This window comes from Ahaetulla prasina, chromosome 1, assembly GCF_028640845.1.
Source record: "Ahaetulla prasina isolate Xishuangbanna chromosome 1, ASM2864084v1, whole genome shotgun sequence".
Classification (NCBI taxonomy): Eukaryota; Metazoa; Chordata; class Lepidosauria; order Squamata; family Colubridae; genus Ahaetulla; species Ahaetulla prasina.
Genome location: NC_080539.1, coordinates 258,733,391 through 258,755,564, shown reverse-complemented (window position 1 = coordinate 258,755,564; position 22,174 = coordinate 258,733,391). Strand labels below are relative to the sequence as shown.

The window sequence follows — 22,174 nt, the reverse complement described above, 5'->3', positions numbered from 1 at the left end:
GGGAGTACTGCAGTATGACATGTTTGAGGACCATCCTTTCTGGTCCTCAATGGCAAGGCTCTGTTTTGAAAAGTCTCAGCCCAGTCTCTTAACTACTGTTGGTCTGGGACCGATTCTTATCACACAAAACAATTTAGACCCCATTGGATAGCTGTCTATCCTACATCCATTAAAGATATACATGTTTCAGAAGCAGCCAGGCCTGAACCTGTACCAGGTCTGTACCTCAATAGGAATCATATCTATGTATGTCTTGAATTTTATGGGGAAAAAAGAAATATGTATTGAAGTCTGCATAATTCTGATGCAGGAAGAAGGTACATAAATTGTTAGTGGGAAATGTGTGGCTTTCTAGAAATACAAATCCCAGCTTCCTGCATTATTGACCCTGCTAGCTCATTGGTGCTCACCAATATCTAAAGGGTGAGAGGTCCTTCATCCTGGAATACATTACTGGTTCCTGAATAATCTGATTAGAAATAGTGACTTGCTTATTCTATAACTGTGGATAATTCATGTTTCAATCCAATTTAAGATCTCCATGTTATTTAATAATGACTTTGTATAAATCCTATCTTTCTATTGGAAATATAACAACACTGTAACATGCAGGATAGACACCAGGACAGAATGTGGGATTAGTCTATTATTAGAATCAGACTGATATATCAAAAGATAAGCAGACACAAAAAGCAAGGTCCTGGTATCTTCAAAAGTGGCTTACCCACTTCTGAAGCATTAATCAGAGTACAGTTCAAAGGAAATTTAGTTAGCATAATCCTGTGCAATGAATCTACTACCATTCAGCAATCTCAGAATGTTATGAAGACCTAAATTAAGATAGTAATCACAATGCTTTTTAATACAGAAATTCAAAAGAACTTCAGAGAACTCATGAAATGGAAACAATGAGTTGATAAACAGTGTCAAGGAGAGTTCAGATGGGATAGGTTAAGAAACCATTGCCTCAGCAACAACCCACACCAAAGTCTCAACTGGACTTCTCCAGTTACCTTCTCTGCAGCAGTACTAAGAAGAGCAAATTGCCATATTGACTTGAATTTATCAGAAAATGTATCATTTCCTGGTAAAGAATTAGAGATGGCAACTTTTATCCAGACTTTCTACTGAAGTTGTATGTAATAAGATAAACAAGTGATAAATTAAATAATTTATGAAACTTTCTTCCCAATTTATCAATTATGACAGAACAGTTAAGGTATTCTCTTAAAAAGATTACAGGAAGAAACTTTCAAGCCAAACTTCCCAAACCAGAAAGTGCAATATGAAGAGTCTGACTATACACATATAAATTAAATTAATAAAATTATTATACCACATCTCCTAATTTGGGAGTTTGTCTTGAGCTCCCAGTAAAAAAACATGAAAAATAATGAACAGAAATGCAGCCCAAATATCTCAGATACCATCTTAAAAGGAAACAAAATGGATTTCTTTTAAATGCTAGTCAGTTTTTCAGATGTAACAGAGCAAAAGCCTAGTAATTAGAGGCAATATAATTGTAACAGATGCCATCTAAAAAATGTGAAGTTCAAAACTATAATTCTGCTCAATGCTTTTATTAGTTCCTGGATTGGCAGACATCCAACTGATACAACTTTCCAGAGATCCTGGGGTTGTGAAAACAACACCAAATTGATTTTTTTTTTTGCCAGTGATGCAAGTATGAAAGACATAATGACTCTGACAAGAAGGCTTTTCTAACAAGGCATTTGTTAATTAGTGAAAAATAAACTCCTGATTCCCATTGGAAAATGCGTAGTTGAAATAAAAGAGGAAGGGCAAATTCAAATCCTACTCTGTTCAGCTATTGAATTACTTGCACTGTTTTCAACAACTCAAACGCACATTTACACGTAATAAATCCAGTGGGACATAATCTCCAAGTAAACATGCCCGGGATCAAGCTTCACATCTTGTTTTTCTCACTATGTTCAGTCTTAAACCTTTTTACTAGAACTCAGCTGTATTTACAAAACTTTAGTGGAACCAACTCCTAAAAAGTATTATTCTGATAATCGTTCTGTATTACGTAATATTTTGAATAACTATAATATAGTATCAATAAACAATTAACAAATTCCTTCTACTTTGTTCACCATTAGATAAGCTTTAGATAAGTGATGGAGATGAGATTAAAGAACAGTATGGAATATAATCTTCCTGAATTGGTTTAGAAGGAATAGTTTGAGTTTGAGTTTGAGTTTCTTCAGTTTATGTCATTCTTTTCTGGAAAAAAAGAGGAATGAAGGAGTATTCTAGTTATCTAAAACCTAAAGCCTCTCTCCTACAAAACTGGGAGTCAGCAATACAACATAGGCTGGTATAGCTATCTTGAAAACCAAATTAATGAAAAACCAAACTAATGAAAGGCAAAACTTTTCTCCTATCTCATGCAATCCTCCTTTCGGCTGACAAATCTCTGGTAGTACGGGCTCTGATATGAGATAAATAGAAGGCTAGAAATTAAAGACAACATGTGGATTTCTCATCACTTTCCATTAACTTAGAACTGCAATTGGAAAAATAAGGGTTTTATTAATGAAAGCACCTCTAATAACACAGCTAAGCACTGCTTCATACATTTTATTATTTATTATTATTTTATTAAATTTTTATACCGCCCTTCTCCCGAAGGACTCAGGGCGGTGTACAGCCAAAGTAAAAACAAAGATATATACAGTTTAAAACAATTAAAAAGAGCAAATTTTAAAGGCCGATTATTAAAATTTAAATTAAAAAGTTAAAAAATATTAAAACCCCAATTAAAATACATCACTAATTATGCCAGTCCCGCTTTAATGAATAAATATGTTTTGAGCTCACGACGGAAGGTCCGAAGATCGGGCACTTGACGCAGACCGGGGGGAAGTTCATTCCAGAGCGTCACTGCCCCCACAGAGAAGGCCCTACTCCTGGGGGCCGCCAGCCGACACTGTTTGGCGGACGGCACCCTGAGGAGACCCTCTCTGTGCGAGCGTACGGGTCGGTGGGAGGCAAAAGGTAACAGCAGGCGGTCTCGTAAGTACCCGGGTCCTAAGCCATTTTAAAGAAGCTTCAACTGGTTACACTGCTGCAATCAAGGTCACACACCCAACCCAACATATTTCTGGAAGCAATATTTGGCATCAGCATTCTTGAACTAACTCCTCCAAAGTCAGCCTCCCCCATCCCCCCACCTCCCAAGTCCAGGCCTTTTATAGATGCAACACTGGAGAAGAAACTTAGGAGAATTCGCTGAACAATCGGAATTGGATGCAATAAAAAAAGGCGTCCCTTTTATTCTAAAGCCAAGAGGCTTATTAAGAAATTCTAAGCCAAGAGGCAGCCCAGTTCACCTCTCACGCAATCACTGGGTGGCTTTTGGTAAGCCACGATTTGTTTGTTTCTTTGTTTATCCTAGAAACTAGGGAGAGAGCACTGTCACCCCGCAAAGGATTCGCGGGAAATGTCTTGTGGTTAAATAGCCTGCTCACCCACTCAAGTCCCCTTAAATGGACGCCTCCACCCTCTTTGCTCTGGAAAAAGGCCCTAAAAGGTCATCCCCCCCACCGCCGCCGTCCCTCACCCCAGCGCCTACCTTTCAACTCGGCGTAGTCCGAAAAGGCTCCGTTGCTCCTGGGGGCCGAGTGGCTCTTCTGCAGCATCCGCATCCGGACTTGCTCCTGCACCCGGGCGTTCTTGAGCAGCTCGGCGTCCGGCACCTCTTTGCGCTTCCTGTCGAGCTGCTGGTCCGAGGGCAGCGCCAAGGAGCACACGCCGTTCTCCGGCTGCAGAGCCGACAAGAAGAAATTATTTTCCTGCATGGTGGCAACAGCCGAGCAAAGGGGGGGAACATTCAAACAGGCCCCGGCTCTTTTTTTTTTTTTTCCCCTGCCCGAGGCCTCAGCGAGAAATTGCTCGGACGGGGAAAGGCGGGGTGGGGGGAGTTCCGACAACTCTGCGGCTCTGTTCTTCTCTTTGAGCCCGAGCGGGCAGTTCCACACTCCGAAAAGGCGCGAACTTGTCTACAGGTGGCTCCGGCAGGCCTTTCCTCTCTAACTCGGTTACTCAGCTCAAGAAAGTTGTTCCACTCGGGGCGCGGGCGGGCGCACTGAGTCCTCTAACCTCCCCGGTCCCCGCGCCATGCCCGTCTTCCCCGCCAGGCTTGTTTTGGTCTCCTGGGACTCTCTTTGCCCAGTCCTTCCCCCCCCCCTTTACTTGTAACACACCTACGGGGTCACACCCCTTTCCCTAGCAACTGACGCCGGTAAGGAAGGCGGGCTTTAAGGCAGAGCAGGCCGCCCGGTTCCACCTTAAAAAAAAAACAGGTGAGGCGTTTGGCAAGCTGCGGAATTTCCGACAGAATCCCAAAAGGGTGCCCGAGATGCAACCGCCTGCCCTGCCCTGGCCCTCCTCAGCCTGCGCGAACCAGCAGAAACGGTTCTGGGTGCGGCGAGGCCTCCGGGGCTTGAGCGGGTGGGGTGGGGTACCATCTCCTTTCCTCCTCCACTGTTGGGAGCAGCGAAAGTTGCAAATCGCTCTGGTCTAGCTAGGGAAACTGTCTGGACTCCCTGGGGCGGAAAAGCTGGAAAGAAAGCGCACGGCCGTCCCGCCTCGGCCGAGCCCAGGTTGTGCTTTTTTTTTTTGTTGCTCCCCTCGCATTGCCCAAAAAAAAAAAAAAAGTACGCGTCGAGCGAAGAGGACTGACTGGCGCTTCAGCCGAGGCAGGTCAAAGTCCCGCGCCGCTTTCTCCCTTTTCCCCACCCAGAAGCCCGGGAGACGCTACGCCTTGCCGAATGTGCACAACCCGATCAGCAATTACTAGGGACACGACGCGACGCTTCCGCTAACTGGACTTCAAAGAAGTTTCAAGGGGAGCAGAACACAGAGATCAGCTGCTGCCTTGGAAACTTCCCGCAAGAGGTTCCCACGTGTATCGCTCGGCTGTGTTTTCGTTTTCTTTAGAGGGTGGTACAACGATTTAAACTTGCCCGGTTTCAGAAGAAGCGGAGAGAATTTCACATATCTATGGGGACAGCCCTCGTGTCGTTCCCCATCCTGCTTACCTCATCTTATATGATGGTCCTAGCAGAACCTAATCATTTTCCCTCCCTCTCTCTTTCTCTCCTTTGTTCATACCTACCACTACTAACTAATCAATTATTTCCTTACGTGCTGCTGCTTAACACACATTTAAGTTTGTGAGTTTCTTTGTGCAAGTAATTTTTCCTCCACTTGGTAACCTTTTGCGTGTTAACTGGACTCTGCAACCTGTCCCTTTATGCTTGTCTCCAGAAACTGAAAGGCAAGAAAAATGCATAAACAGCCCATCCCCACAAACAAGACTTTCCCCAGTCAAATGTGAGGATAAGGACTTTCCTTACCAATAATATGGAAGAGAATTGCTTTTTTCTGGGATTTTTTAAAAAAATTCCCAGGCTGGTTTCTAGCTACTATATGGGTACCTAGAATTATTGTTCTCTATAGTAATAGTCTCCTTCATGGATTACTGCCTTGTTGTGGCGAAGGGGCTTGTGTAGCTCAGTGAAGCTATGAGCTATGCCCTGCAGGGATACCCAAGATGGACAGGTCAGAGCAGAGAGTTCTGACAAAACATGATCCACTGGAGAAGAAAATAGCAACCCACTCCAGTATCTTTGCCATGAAAACCCCATGGACAGTATCAAAAGGAAAAACAGAATAAGGTGGCTGGATGGAGTCACTGAAGCAGTAGGCGTGAGCTTAAATGGACTCTAGAGGATGGTAGAGGACAGGAAGGCCTGGAGGAACGTTGTCCATGGGGTCGCAATGGGTCAGACACAACTTCGTAACTAACAACAACAACAACAATAGTAATAGTAATAGTAATAAATAATAATAAAGGACTCACTGGAGAAGAGCTTAATGCTGGGAACGATTGAGGGCAAAAGAAGAATGGGACGGCAGAGAATGAGGTGACTGGATGGAGTCACTGAAGCAGTGAGCTTAAATGGTCTCCAGGGAATGGTAGAGGACAGGAAGGCCTGGAGGAAAGTTGTCCATGGGGTTGCAATGGGTCGGACACGACTTTGTAACTAACAATGAATAGTAATAGTATGTTCTATATGGCAGTAATTGGTCCTAACCTGACATCCACCTCTGTTTCATTGCATGAACTTTGTTGCTGTCTGATTAGGTTATATCTATCCACTGAGAGATATTTACATATTAAGAAACAGTTAAATGATATTAAAGTAGCTTGGATATTTCCAGTCTTTAAAGTTATGGCTGGAAGCAATAGCCCTTCAGGAGAGATGGAACCATGCAGTGAGATTTTAGGATTGATGATATTCCAAATAGTACTTCGGTAATAAATTTTGACTACAGTAATAGAGATGAGCCATCCTCTCCCCTCTTGCATATTACTAATTTGGTTCATTCTTGAAACAATAATTATTTCTGCAAATATGCCAGCCTGCGGCTCGCATGGAACAATAACTATTATATGTACCATGTTTGTAGTATTTTTTTCCTTTGTATGGTCTCTAGCCAAATAATAATTAACTACCATTTTTGAAGTACTGTCAGATGTCCAGACGAAAGACTCTCTGGAGGTATGTAACCTTGATGATAGTATAGTAATAACTAGGCCCAACCCTGCTTAGCTTTATGAATTCCGCACAGCACAGCACAACACTGAGTATCCAGTTATTAAATATTCCATGATTAAAGTATGAACCATCCTCTTGGATAAGAAAGCCTTCCCAAAGGAAGATGACTTTGTTAAAAAGGAGTGACCCTCTGTTGTGGGAAACAGACCCAAAATATCAGCAATTAAGTCAAACGTCGGGACAATCTTGAGCATTTCCCAGAACTATATTCAAAATGGAAATAAAATTGCATTTTGCTATGCTTACACATTGAAAGTTTATGTATAACTTGCAAACATTTCAATGTATTCTATCAAACATAATACCATAGTCTTGGATACATTAATTTTTAGATTCATGTTTTTCATTGCATTATGCAGTGGGTCTAAAATTTGTGGCATATCATTTGCATTTTCAGCCAACCATTTGAGATCAGCCACTTACATATAATGCACTTAGTAATGCACCATTGCACATTTCCAGAATTCCTTGGAGAAGTTTGTTAGCACTTGCAGATTACAATGGAGGATATGAATTATCTAGACATGGTTGAAGGCATTCTCCATGGGAATTCTCCTATGGAAAGTTGCCCCTTGAAATGAGGATAACCTTAATTTGCATGGCCTTCCAGAGATTTCTAAAAAAACCTATCTCTTAGAAAGCCACTAAATAGAAAGCCTTCAGGGACTGATTACAAACTAACAGAGTTGGAAGGGACCTTGTAGGTCACCTAGTCCAACCCCCTGCCCAAGCAGGAGACCCCACACCATTTCTGACAAATGGCAGTCCAATCTCTTCTTGAAAGCTTCCAGTGATGAAGCTCCCACAACTTCCGAAGGCAAGCTGTTCCATTGGTTGGTCGTTCTCACTGTCCAAAAATTTCTCCTTTCTTGACTGGTTGTGGAAACATGATTACCTATGCTACTTGAGTTTCAGTTAATAAATGAATATAACCTGTATGACTTATTATTGTTCCATGTACTAATATCTGTAACCATTTAAATCTACCTGGATAGAGATGGTAGATAAATTGCATTAAAATAACAAAAATGCATATCTTTTTCTATATATCTCTATCTTTATTTCCATGTCTGTCTGTCTATCTGTCTGGCTGTCTGTCTATCTATCTATCTATCTATCTATCTATCTATCTATCTATCTATCTATCTATCTATCTATCTATCTAATCTAAACAACTAAGGACATTATACATCATCATACACCCTGTTCTGTGTTGAATCTTTCACATGGTAATCTATTTATTCTCATTCTGTACATGCTTCCATCATATATATGTTACTTGTTCAATAAAACCCCTTCAGTTCCATATTTGTACAGAACATATTGTAATTCAAGCTTTAAATAAGTCACATAGCTATTCCATAAAAACCATAACTATGAGCTGCTGATCCAGTTCTACAGAGGAATTATTGAGTTTGTCATCTGCACCTCTATAACTGTCTGGTTTGATTCTGCAACCCAACAAGACAGACACAGACTGCAGAGGATAATTAGAACTGCAGAAAAAACAGTTGCTACCAACCTGCCTTCCATTGAGGACCTGTATACTGTACGAATCAAAAAGTGGCCTATGAAAATATTTACAGATCCCTCACATCCTGGACACAAACTGTTTCAACTCCTTCCCTCAAAATGACGCTATATAGCGTTGCACACCAGAACAACTAGACACAAGAACAGTTTTTTTCTGAACTCTTATCTCTCTGCTAAACAAATAATTCCCTCAACACTTTCAAACTATTTACTAAATTGGGTGGGTTCCAAATTTTTTTACTACCGGTTCTGTGGGCATGGCTTATTTGGTGGCCATGGTTTGGTGGGCATGTGACTGAGTGGGTGTGGCAGGGTGATTTCTCCCGGGGGATAGCCAGAGCTTCGCCGCCTCTTTTCCTCAGAGGAGCTGCCTCCAAGTCCTTGCGAAGGGACACACACACACACACACACCCCACAACACAACACAACAGACAGACACAATGTAAAAGCAGCTGCACTTCACCCAAAATGGCCCCTGCAACAAGCAGGAACCTCACAGTCACAAAAAGCTCAATAACCAACTTTCATACTTTACACACACACAACACAACTGACTCACACACAATGTAAAAGCAGCTGCACTTCACCCAAAATGGCCCCTGCAACAAGCAGGAACCTCACACAGCCACAAAAAGCTCAAAAAACAACTTTCACACTTTACACATATACAACACAACTGACTCTCTCTCTCTCACACACACAATGCCACATACAACGTTGTGAGATTTTGTGTGTTTGTGTAGTTAGAGTGAAACACTACAGAAACACACCAAATCTCAGAAAGCTGCACAAATATTTTATTCTATTATTTTATTTAATTTATATTTTTTTAGATCAGGGGGCTCCAACCTTAATAACTTTAAGGTTTGTGGACTTCAATTCCCAGAGTTCCTCAGCCAGCAAAGAAGTTGCTCACTGAGGAGATGGATTCCAGGCAGGCAGATTCAGTTGCTAACTGATGCAACTGATGTAAAGCATGGCTTTGCCAGCCCGAAAGAAGCTGTAATGAGGTAAGTGAGGAGGGGGGTTGGGTGGACCAGAGGAAAAAAATATTTTAAAAGGCTCCTCTGATGATCCCATCTGAAGTTGCCTAATTGCAGCCCAGAAGCTCTTAACTCAGCTAGGATCGCCAGATAAGCCTTTTAAAACCTTTTGTTTTAACAACCACTTCAGCCAAAGAGGTTGTTAAAAAAAAACTTTTAAAGGGTTCTGATGATCCCTGCTCAGCCACGTGATCATTAGAGGGGTTTTTTTACTTTTAAAAGCCTTTTTTGGCTGAAGAAAAGATGCTTTTAAAAGTAAAAAAAACCAAATGATCGGGAACCAGTTCAAAGGCGTGGCCAACCAGTCATTACTACCGGTTCTCTGAATGCCAGCAGATTTTTACTACTGGCTCTCCAGAACCGGAGCAAACCAGGAGCAACCCACCACTGTACTAAATCTGCACTACTATTAATCTTCTCATTGTTCCCCATCACCCATCTCCTTCCACTTATGACTAACTTTGTTGCTTGTATCCTTACAATTTATACTGATGTTGATTGTTTCCTGATTGCTTATTTGTAGCCTATGACTATCATTTAGTGTTGTATCATTAAGTGTTAAATTTGTACCCTATGACTATCATTAAGTGTTGTAAGTGTTGTATCTTGATGAACGAATCTTTTCCTTTATGTACACTGAAAGCATGTGCACCAAGACAAATTCCTTGTGTATCCAATCACCCTTGGCCAATAAAAAATTCTATTCTATTTTATTCTGAAAGCATTCTCACAACATTTATGACTTTTCATCAATTTTTTCCATAACTTTTAGCATTTATAGTATTTCTTCCAAACTCACCCTTCAACATATCACATTTTTTGCAATATAAAACTGTAATATACTTATACCACACCCCAGTTCCATCCCAAATCACATTTATTTTTAATTATATGCACTCTGCTGGAGGCTCTTTGTTTGCTATCTTCACAGACTTTCAAAGTAATATATAAATTATTTAATCATATAGTATTTTTATTTATATCAAAATTGTTCTGCATTTTCTCTCCTTTTTTAACCATTCCTTGCCTTGATTATATTTTTGCAACCATATTTTGTCTCTTTAGACATTATTTAGTATATTTTTCTCACCCTTATTTTTTGCAGCACATTTGAATTCTCACCCACAGTAGTGGCTTTATCTTTCTACCTCTGTTGCCATCTCCATCTTCATATCTAACTATACTTTATCCCAAGGAATGTTGTAGGAATCATCATTTCCCCAGACATTCTTTTTCATACTTAGTGTAACTCTACGTATTTCTGTAATATAAATCTCTGCTCCAAATAGCATTCACATCATTGCATTCACTTACTTTCATATACTTTCCATTCATTCTGTTGGGAAATTAAATTATTAGTTTAACAGAAGATTCTATTTTTATCTAGATAGATAGAGGATTCACTCTTTATCTTCTTGCAGTAGTTTTGTTTTCATGCCCCTTTCCCCCAAAATCCACTATTGACAAATAATGACCTGTTCCACACTGAAAAATTCTCATTATTCTTATATCTTTGTATTAGTCTTAAATGATAAAAATGAAGTTAGTGGTGCTTTTTAAATAATTCTATTTTTCCACGTACAGAAATAAATACTGAAACATTTGTTTGAACAACATAGTGTATACATAATAAATAGACACTTTTCTAAATACTTATTCACCAAATATTCACCATTTTCAGTCATTTTGGTCTCAGAATAAATCATATTCTGTATACTCTTATCTTATTTTCAGACATCCATTTATGTCACCTAAAAGAATATCAACCCCCTAGCCCCTAATCTGATCCCTTCCCTTCAGAACATTGCACAATTTTCCTCAAACTCATATCCAGTTCTTCCAACATTACCATCCTCTGAAATGTAACAATCAGATAATACAAGATATAGATTCCATATTTCCTATAACAGCCTAGGTGACAGAAATTCATTGAGGCTTTTACAGAATGTTCTTTACTATAGTGAAGGTCCATACTAGATCATCAGCCTTGGTGATGTTCATGTCATACACAGCATTCCTTATTGATGATAAAAAAATAATCCTGGTCAGTTTTTGTATATTTTGGCTAATATCCCAGAAGTGAAACCTAAATCAATCTTATTTATATGTGAAGATCTGAAATCTAACCCAACATAACATTGACTGCATCCCACTAATTAGGAGTCACACAAGTACACCAGTACACACTTAAAATACTAATCTAGAAAATCTTAGGTGGTTTATAGTGGGGCTGGGGCAGGGCAGAAGAGCAGTCTTCAACATGACATTACCCACGCAAATATGCTAACCTCAATGCTAACATGGGCTACCTCTTGCCCATACCCTCTCATCTTCCTGGGTGACTTAAATCTACCTCTCATTAACTGGACAACTAATGAATGTTCAACTGACCCAATCCATACTACACTATACAACGCTGTTACAAACCTAGGTCTTGAACAACTTGTAACTAACAATACAAGACTCAACAACTGCCTTGACCTCATCTTCTGCAACAATCCAAACTCAATTTACGGACTACAAATTAAAGAACCTTTTTCCAACAGTGACCACTGCATGATTGATTTTCGTCTCAATATCGTCCATACTTAAATCGTCATAACAACAGAACTCCCAACTACAACTTCAAGAAAGCCAATTACGACCTTATAAACAACGATCTTTCATTTCTGAACTGGCAAAATCTGTTTGCAACCTGCATAACCGCTGATGACCTCTATAGAATCTTCCTACTTGAAATCAATAGAGTCATTAAATTATATGTACCACGAATGACTACCATGTCCAAGAAAACAAACTACCCATATCAATAAAAAGCTTCAATCAAAAAAATCCTCTGGAAAAGAAACAAAAAGGCTATGTTACAAACTTCAGAAACCGCTACAGAAACATATGCAACCAAATAAAACTGAATGCACAAATTACCACACCAAGCAAGAAGAAAACCTTCTACGCACAAATTCCAATCGTGCCTTTTATAATTTTGTCAACAATAAACTTAAAGATTCAAGATCCATCCCACCACTAAAAGATTCTAACAACAAAGAATGCAATGACGAAACAGTCAAAGCAAACCTCTTCAACATTTTCTTTGGCTCAGTTTTTGTTAACTCCGATAACACATATCCAACATTCCACAAACGAACCAGCAATGACTATGATGATTTAACTCATATAGATTTCACAGAAGACAACGTTGGTAAAGCTCTTCACAACTTAAAACCATCGCTATCTATTGGACCCGATGGACTATGTGCATACTTCTTAAAAAAACTTTCCATTAATATAGCTGAACCCTTAAGTATTATCTTTGATAAAGCTTCCACTACCAGTTCTCTTCCCAAACTTTGGTCACTAGCCACAGTCATCCCCATCTTCAAAAAAGGAGACCCCAGCTTAGTCGAAAACTACAGACCGATCTCCCTTTGCTGCGTCACCTGCAAAGTCATGGAATCTATCATCAATCAATCCATTACCTCACACTTAGAAACTAACAACCTACTCTCCAACAAACAATTTGGTTTCAGGAAAAAGTTATCATGTAACTTACAACTTCTCCACTGCAAAAACATATGGACTTCAAATCTAGATCAAGGCAAATCAATAGATGCAATCTACATAGACTTCTGCAAAGCTTTTGACTCAGTAGTACACGATAAACTTCTCCTTAAACTAACATCCTATGGCATCTCAGGACCCCTCCACAAATGGATATCTGCTTTTCTGTCTAACAGACAACAAGTGGTCAAAATTGGCAATGCTTTATCAAATCCTGTTCCTGTCAAGAGTGGCGTTCCTCAAGGCAGCATCCTTGGACCAACACTCTTTATTCTATACATTAATGATCTTTGTGACCATATCTCAAGTAATTGTGTTCTCTTTGCTGACGATGTCAAACTATTTAACACCACAGACAACACTTCTATCATTCAAAACGACCTTGACCATCTAACCGCTTGGTCTAAAAATTGGCAGCTCCAAATTTCAACCAGCAAATGCTCAGTCTTACATATAGGAAAAAAGAACCCTAAAACTAAGTACATACTAGATGGACATTACCTTACAGACGACTCCCATCCCGTTAAAGACCTTGGAGTTTTCATGTCAAATGATCTAAATGCCAAAGCCCACTGCAACTACATAGCAAAAAAAGCTCTAAGAGTTGTAAACCTAATTTTGCGTAGCTTCTTTTCCAAAACACCACACTACTAACCAGAGCATATAAAACATTTGCTAGACCAATTCTAGAATACAGCTCACCTGTTTGGAACCCTCACCACATCTCTGACATCAATACAATTGAACGTGTCCAGAAATATTTTACAAGAAGAGTTCTCCATTCCTCTGAAAACAACAAAATACCTTATCCCACCAGACTTGAAATCCTAGGCTTAGAAAACTTGGAACTCCGTCGCCTTGACAAGACCTAAGTTTAACTCACAGAATCATCTATTGTAATGTCCTTCCTGTCAAAGACTACTTCAGCTTTAATTGCAATAATACAAGGGCAACCAATAGATTTAAACTTAATGTAAACCGCTTTAATCTAGATTGCAGAAAATATGACTTCTGCAACAGAATCATCAGTGCTTGGAATACTTTACCTGACTCTGTGGTCTCTTCCCATAATCCTAAAAGCTTTAACCAAAAACTGTCTACTATTGACCTCACCCCATTCCTAAGAGGACCATAAGGGGCGTGCATAAGCGCACAAACGTGCCTACCGTTCCTGTCCTATTGTTTTTCTTTTCTTCTTCCTATATATGTTTATATGTGTATATACTATATAATCTTTTTGTATGATGTTGTGACAAAATAAATAAATAAATAAATAAATAAATAAATCTGTAACAGCCTAAGTGTAAATAGTGTTATCCCACCCAAGACATCTCTGTTGACTTGATACAGGAAAACAGTGTGAGGTCATTTTCATGATTCATCACAAAAAAACTTTGTCTTTGTGGGAAGTCTGCCAAAATGAGAAGTGGTCAGCCTGTGGTGACCACAGCATAAAATATGCATGACATCGATGTGTTTAGCTCCAAGTCTAGTTTTTTAAGATAAAATCTGTCCCAGGTGTTGTTTGTGCTGATTCAATGTACTTGCTTCCTTGTTTCTAATAGTGGGGTGCTCTTGAATGTTCCAAAGTCACCCCAATTCTGCTACTGATCTTTTCTAGCTTAAATGGAAATTGAGACTTTTCAGATGAGATAGATCTTGTTGTCAGTGTTTCCCCCAGGTTTGTTCTTTGGTGCTATTTCACTGAGAATCAGAGATGCTACTTTCAGAATAACTGGTCCTCGTTATTTCCTTTAAAAATGGTAGAGACAAACAGGCTTTTTTAAAAAGATTTTTTGATCCTGCATTTATTATTTTTATTGTATTATGTTATTTGCCCAATGTAACAAGTGTCGGACAGATGGTGAGAAAGCTTTCCCCCCATCTCTAACAACTATCTGTGGCTACCTTGCTTTTTATGCTATTTATTTATTTCATTTTTATTTATTTAATTTATTTATTTAATTTTTATTTTTATTTTATTTACATTTATATCCCGCCCTTCTCCGAAGACTCAGGGCGGCTTACATTGTGTAAGGCAATAGTCTCATTCTATTTGTATATTTATATAAAAAGTCAACTTATTGGCCCCCCAACAATCTGGGTCCTCATTTTACCTACCTTATAAAGGATGGAAGGCTGAGTCAACCTTGGGCCTGGTGGGACTCGAGCCTGCAGTAATTGCAGGCAGCTGTGTTTAATAACAGGCTATCTTACAGCCTGAGCCACACCGCGGCCTAATCTAATTTAATTAGATTTTTATACCGCCCTTTTCCCAAAGGACTCAGGGCGGTTTACAGCCAGATAAAACAGAACAACAGAATAAATACAAGATAAAATAATATTTAAAAAACTTACTAAATTTGGCCCAGATTAAAATATATTTAAAACAGTAAAACGCACTAAAAAATTAGAAACAGAATAAAATCTAAAATTCTATGCCAGTTCTGTGCGAATAAATAAATATGTCTTCAGCTTGCGGCGAAAGGTTCGAAGGTCAGGAAGTTGGCGGAGTCCTGGGGGAAGTTCATTCCAGAGGGTGGGAGCCCCCACAGAGAAGGCCCTTCCCCTGGGGGCCGCCAGCCGACATTGCTTAGCGGACGGCACCTTAAAGTGTGTAACATCCATCTCCCCTATACATTTTATGTAACATCCATCTCCCCTATAAGGTGATTCTGGGCTATGTGAGAAAGTCTTCAATAAAAGCATCAGATGCAAGGAATGTACTGTATGTGTGGCAAACAATGGAGCAGGAGGAGCTATCAGATAAAAGCGGAAGTGGGCTTTTGCTTCCATCCATTCTTCTATGTGCATTCACTTTTTTAAATAATGATTTTTATAAAGCATAATAGTTAAACAAACTACAAACTAGTACAAACTACAGAAAATAAAAGAATAAAAAGAAAAAAGTACAGAAAAAGGAAAAATATTTTAAAAAAAGAAAAACATAATACAGGTAGTTCTTGACTTACAACAGTTCATTTAGTGACCGTTTAAAATTACAAAGGCAGTGAAACTGATTTATAACCATTTTCACACTTACGACCACTGCAGCGTCCCCATGGTCACATGATCAAAATTCAAATGCTTGGCAATTGGTTAATACTTATGACAGTTGTAGTGTTCTGGGATCATGTGATCAGCTTATGCAACTTTCTGACAAGCAAGGTCAATGGGAAGCCAGATTCACAACATCCATTTTACTAACTTAACCATTGCAATGATCCACTTAACAAAAGTGGCAAGTACAGTCATAAAGTGGGGCAAAACTCACTTAACAAAGGTTTCATTTAGCAACATACATTTTGGGCTCAGTTGTGGTCGTAAATTGAGGATTACCTGTATAGCAAAGGAAAAGAAAAAGAAGTGACTCCCCCATTCGTTACAACAAGTGTAAACAATTTTAAAAACGTATCATTTTCTTTTAAAATATAATCTCTTTATCCCGTTATCTCATCTCTTATGTATAAACAGATCCTTGAAATCTCATCATTCAGACCTGGTCAGCAAAAATCCATTAAGTGTAAGCAGAAATAAACACGCATCTATTTTAATCTTGATCAGATAAATCCACTTTATACTCCTTTAGAGATAATCACAGTCTTTAATCCCTTCAAATGTACCTATCGCCTTTCATTTTGTCAAAAATCTCAAATTGGCTGGCTAGGAGAACAAGGGAATCTTTAAATATAATGCGTATCTAGTACCTTAGGTGCAAAAATCACAACGAGGAATTTTGCATGTTTATTTTTGCATCCTGGACCATTAAAGAAAGCTAACTTTTATATTGAGAATGAGACCGTTTGACTCTTTCCTGGTCTTTTTGTTTTCATGTCACTGAAACCTGCATCACAAAAATGGTGTATCATCCACATATCTCCAATATGTTTTGATTGCTGTTTCCCCTTTCTGGTTTTCTATCAAACTAAATTGTACTGATATAACAAAAAATAGGTGTATTAGCTAGCAGCCATTCCCAAATCTGGTACTTGCAGGTATTTTGGATTTAAGCTTCTAAAATGTTCCAGCCACCTCATTTATTTGCATCACATAACTAAAAGTATTGACATACAATGAGTCTTGCAAGTAATCTTGCATGAAATGCCCTTACTTTAAAGCAAAGTCAGAAAACAAACAGGAAAATGCATTTCTAATAGATTCTTGAAAAGTACATTTACAGCACTGTCTCAGAATTTAAAGAGTGCTACCTTCATGTGACCCCTTTCTAATGGATTTTTTTATGGCTGAAAGAGAAAAATGCCTGAAATACAGTTAGTCCTTGACTTATGACTGCACTCAAGTCCCAAAATCTGTTGCTAAGTGAATAATTTGTTAGGTGGTTTTTGCCCCATTTTATGACCTTTATTGTTACAGTAATTAAGTAAATCACTGCAATTGTTAAGTTAGTAACATGATTGTTAAGGGAACCTGGCTATCCCATCGAGTTTGATTGTCAGAAGTTCGCAAAAGATGATCACATGATGCCAGGACACTGCAACCGTCATAAATATGAATCAGGTGCTGCTAAGCATCAGAATTTTGGTCACATGACCATGGGGTTGTTGCAAAGGTCCTATGTGTGAAAAATGGTCGTAAGTCATTTTTTTCAGTGCTGTTGTAACTTTGAAGGGTCACTAAATGAACTGCTGTAAGTTGAGGACTATCTGTAGATAGACAAATCTGGACTTTTTGGAATTGTGAAAATGTAGGAGTTTGGACAAATATATTTGTTTCATTCATGCATAAAAACTCACACTTGCTCCAGTTCCCCACCATACATATCTGGAATTGTATTATCAGCTTTTAAATTTCCCTTTTAAGATCACCATCTTCCTATTAACTCCTACTATAAGCAGTTATAAGCTTCCAGGCCAAATGGGTGCCGTCTAATTTTCTGGCATGCTAATGTTTCACTAGCAGATGGGGAAGTGCAGAATGATTTTCTTTTTTTTTGTAGTCTACTTTTCAGCAACTCACAGGCAACTGACCAAGGATTGATTTGGATCCTGTATTTATAACTGTAATCTTGATGTAAAGCTGGGATCCAGGCCTTATTTAAAGTCTTCCTTTGTGTTGAAGTTGTTTGAATGTTTATGTATCTTGATAGCTTCTTTATGCAGTTATACATTATACTTTGACATAGTTATCAGTGCTGGTGTGTTTTCAAATTGGGACTTGTATCCATTATGAAGCAACACATAATTTTTCAAGCTAACAATGCCTTTCATATTCTTATTCATATTAATACTGCATTTTGTGATCCCAATGTATACCTGTCCACAACTGCAGGGGATGCGGTAAATGGCTGATAATGAGAGTGGATTTTTGTCATCCTTGGATGAGTGAATGATTACTTGAATTTCTTCTTGGCTTGCAGATGGTTTTAGGCTGTGCTTCCCTAATAGTTTTCCAGATTGAGTAACTTTCTTAGTATAGGAGAGTAACACCTTTCCTACTGGATGTAGTTTCTCCTTGGATGTATATTAGTTCTTGTTTTTATTGTCTGCTTGATCTCCCTGGCAGAAATTCTGAGTTTAGAAAATTTAGAACTATACTACGTGCAGTATGACCTGAACATAGCTCATAAAATCATCTGCTATAATGCCCTTCCTGTCAATGACTACTTCAGTTTCAACCACAACAATACACGAGCACACAATAGAGACAAACTTAAAGTGAACCGCTCCAACTCGATTGCAGAAAATATGACTTCAGTAACAGTTGTTAATGCCTGGAATGCACTACCAGACTCTGTGATCTCATCCCAAAATCCCCAAAATTTTAACCTAAGACTGTCTACTGTTGACCTCACCCCGTTCCTAAGAGGTCTGTAAGGGGCGTGCATAAGAGCACCAGCGTTCCTTCCGTCCCTGTCCTAATGTTCCCTTTAATTGTATTCATTTTATATATTCAATTCATGCTTATATATATTATTTAATATGTACTCAACAAAATAAATAAAAAGTAAATAGAATGTTCATTAACTCGTAGAGTTTTCAAAATGGCAAGTAGGTCAAAATGGCATGTGCAGCTCTTATAGAATAGAATAGAATAGAATAGAATTTTTTATTGGCCAAGTGTGATTGGACACACAAGGAATTTGTCTTGGTGCATATGCTCTCAGTGTACATAAAAGAAAAGATATGTTCATCAAGGTACAACATTTACAACACAATTGATGATCAATATATCAATATAAATCATAGAAGCTACTGAGATAGATAAACACTCTAACAATTTTAACAATAAGAAAGCTAGTTTGAAGGTCAGTAAAGACTGGAATACCAAAATCAAACAGCCCTTAATTAACCAGCATCAAAAATAATTTATAGCAGCTTCACCTGAAAGAACACCAAGCAGTAGTCTAAAACAAGGCAAATTAGGAATTTCTTCAACATAGACCAGTTGGAACTTTACCTAGGTTGAAGAGCCAATTATCTTTCTTGGATTCCTGTGACATGGACCAATTAAAAATCAGATCAGCTGGAAATATCAATCAGAAATCAGATTCGCCGGTTACCAATACAAGAGCCTGGGCAATCCTTGCTCATTTGGTTGTCAGCTGCCAAGTGGGAAACAGCTCATTTTGCCTCTGAAGTTACCAGCCACAGATGCTGGAGAAATGTTAGAACATCAGAAAATTAGACCAAGCTTACCATCACATGGTCAGCCCTGCCCATAAAAACTACGCTAGCATAAATATTACTGCATTTTAATATACCAAGCTAGCTTTGTACATATTAACTATGTACTGTATTATATGTATTACATTATAACTATGTACTGTATTATACTGTATGTACTATGTTATCACTATATAGTATATTAACTGCTGGAATATTCTATTTCTTTCATTGGAAAGCACATAAATTCTTCCTGTACAGAAATTGCAAATGTAGTTATGGGAATATGTCTTAATGTCTAACATTTCATATCTGAAAAAGAAATCTGATACAGAATTTAACATGGAAGACATTTGGGAATTATAAATCTGTTTACCACATCTAAAATATGGGTTTCTTTTAATATAAACATTTTAATATTTAATTTTTTGATTATTTGTTAAAAAAGTATAGATTTCTAAAAATTGATTAGATACAAGAATTTTTTTTTCACTCAGGTTTACCCTTTATGTTCTTTTGATTATTGATAACCGCTATTTTATTTGACAATGATCTGCAGTTTTAAAATGGGTTTTCAATTTGGTTAATTAAACTAATATTACTCTGATAATGTATACTCAATTTACTTAATTATATGTTTGTAAATGTTCTTTGTTTACTTTGTGCTATGGGTTTTTTCTCTTTTTCTTCTGTTTTTTTCCTTTCAAAATGTTTTACACACAGAGAATAGCATTATCACCAAAGATGAAATTTTCTTATGAGACAGCCTAGTTTTGAAAAGAAAATCTTTAATCCTCTATTCACTCTCAGTTGATACAAACAGTTATTAGTGTTGCCTCAGGACACAGAGGAAATCATTTATTCTTTATATTGCTCTGTAGTATGGCCACAAATTTGAGTTCTCTTTTAACCAGCAACTGCTCTCTTGGTTTGGACTGTGAATTTAACATCCAACATGGCCTCAGGCTAGGAATATTCACATTGGTTTTTCTCAGAACCTTACACTATGTTAGTCATTTAAAAAAAGTTTGATCGTATGAAACCATTTTCACTTGCATTTTTTTGCAAGAGATACACTTAATCAATTGGGGGAACTTGCACATTGCTGAAAATCAAGGATGCATTGATTTGATAAACTATTCAATACTTTCTTGGAGTTGCCCAGTAGAAGGAAAGACTGTGCACCATTACCATTTTTTTAAATGGAATCTTGCTTGCTATTAGTTTTTTAAATATTTCTGAAATCCCAAGAGAATTCCTGGATTGTCCAGAGTATAGATTGTAAAACATTGAATAAAATGTATTTATTACCATTGTACTTTATCTTTAATTTAGAACTGCCCAAAAATTTGCTAGGCTGAAGTTTCTGTTTGAATAATACAAAAATTTCCTTGCCTCTGGGAATATGATTACCAATCCTGGTGATTATCTTGGTAAGATGGTGCATGAGATTTATGTAGATTTCATACAAAAGAGTATCTGAGGCTGGAGAATGCCCACCTCTCAGGGATGTTGTAATGTTCTGCAGTGCCATTTGGATTTCAAAAGGCGGCCTAGGGTCCTTTCCTGTTGTGCCTGTAGAATTCTCTGTTATCAGAAGTATCCAGAAATCTCAGAAGGTTGATGTATTCATAGCACCATAAAACGCAACATTCTAACTTCAGCATGATAATTTTTGATGTGTGCCAAATCTCCTTCTGATGCCAGCCTGTTCTTGGCTTAACAAAACAAAATTTAAACAATCTACACATGAAAATGCCCATTCAATAGCAGTTTCTTGCAACCCACCTGCCTGCTTTTCCAGGTGGTGCCATTCAGTTTTTCCTTCAGCTCAAATTTCTCTCTCACAGTCAGTCACAAAAGCCTTCCGAGGCAGTCTTGCAGGGCAATCAATACACTTTTTGTCTTCACTGGAGTACTGAAGCAGTTTAGTCATGAATGCAAAACACAAGACGAGGCCGTTTGAGAGTTGCATCCAGTGAAAAACTATGAGCTGTCATTGGAAACTCTGACTTCATGCATGAGTACAGTAAAATCATAGCAGATGGCAATGGAAAGGGCAGATGGAGGACAGTTTGTATCAATATTATGAATATCAAGAACTGCTGCTGTTTTCAATAGCACTTTTAGCATGTAAAAAGGCAGCATATTTTTAATCGAATTGATAGCCACGAAGAACCTCAGTAAAGGCTGATGTGGTTCTGCTGTGCAACTGGAGCAAGACTAGATTATGTCCCCTGCTGGGCATCCAAATTTCCAGACAGTAGCAGTGTTGGCTGCAAAATCTGGGAATTATAGCTGGAAAACAGTAAGTGGAGATTGGACTAGATATGCATGAAGCTATAAGACTCTGAGCATATCTCTTCGTCAGCCTAGGTCACAATCCATGTTGACAGGCAATGCTCCTTAAGGCAGTCTCCTCAACTGGAACCCTTTAGACTTCAGTTCCTGTGAGACACAAGCAGCACTGCCCAATAGCAGAAGGCTGAACTGAGGTCTTCTATTGTCTCAATGAGATTGTTTGTGGAAAATATCCTTAAATAGACTCTTAGTTGTGTTTTGCATTTGAAAATTTCCCCACTACAGGTAATCCTTGACTACAGAAGAGACTTTCAGCTGAAGATGAATTGTGTATGGTTTTTTTTTCTCCTGGAATCACATGTAAACATATGACTCTGAATACAATGAGTGGGGACTGGTTGATTATGAGGAAATAGATTGCTGGGCTGGAGAGACCTTTTGTCCTTTGTCATGTTATTTTATG

At 38.3% G+C, this 22,174-nt stretch overlaps 1 protein-coding gene across 1 annotated transcript in view; it reads right to left on the bottom strand.

Moving 5' to 3' along the window:
• Window positions 1-22,174, bottom strand: part of PKP3 (plakophilin 3) — an 83,660-nt gene that overhangs the window by 40,528 nt on the left and 20,958 nt on the right. Inside the window, exon 2 of the mRNA XM_058156294.1 lies at window positions 3,602-3,791. Coding sequence (XP_058012277.1) covers window positions 3,602-3,791 — 190 coding nt within the window. The remainder of the gene's footprint in view (window positions 1-3,601; window positions 3,792-22,174) is intronic.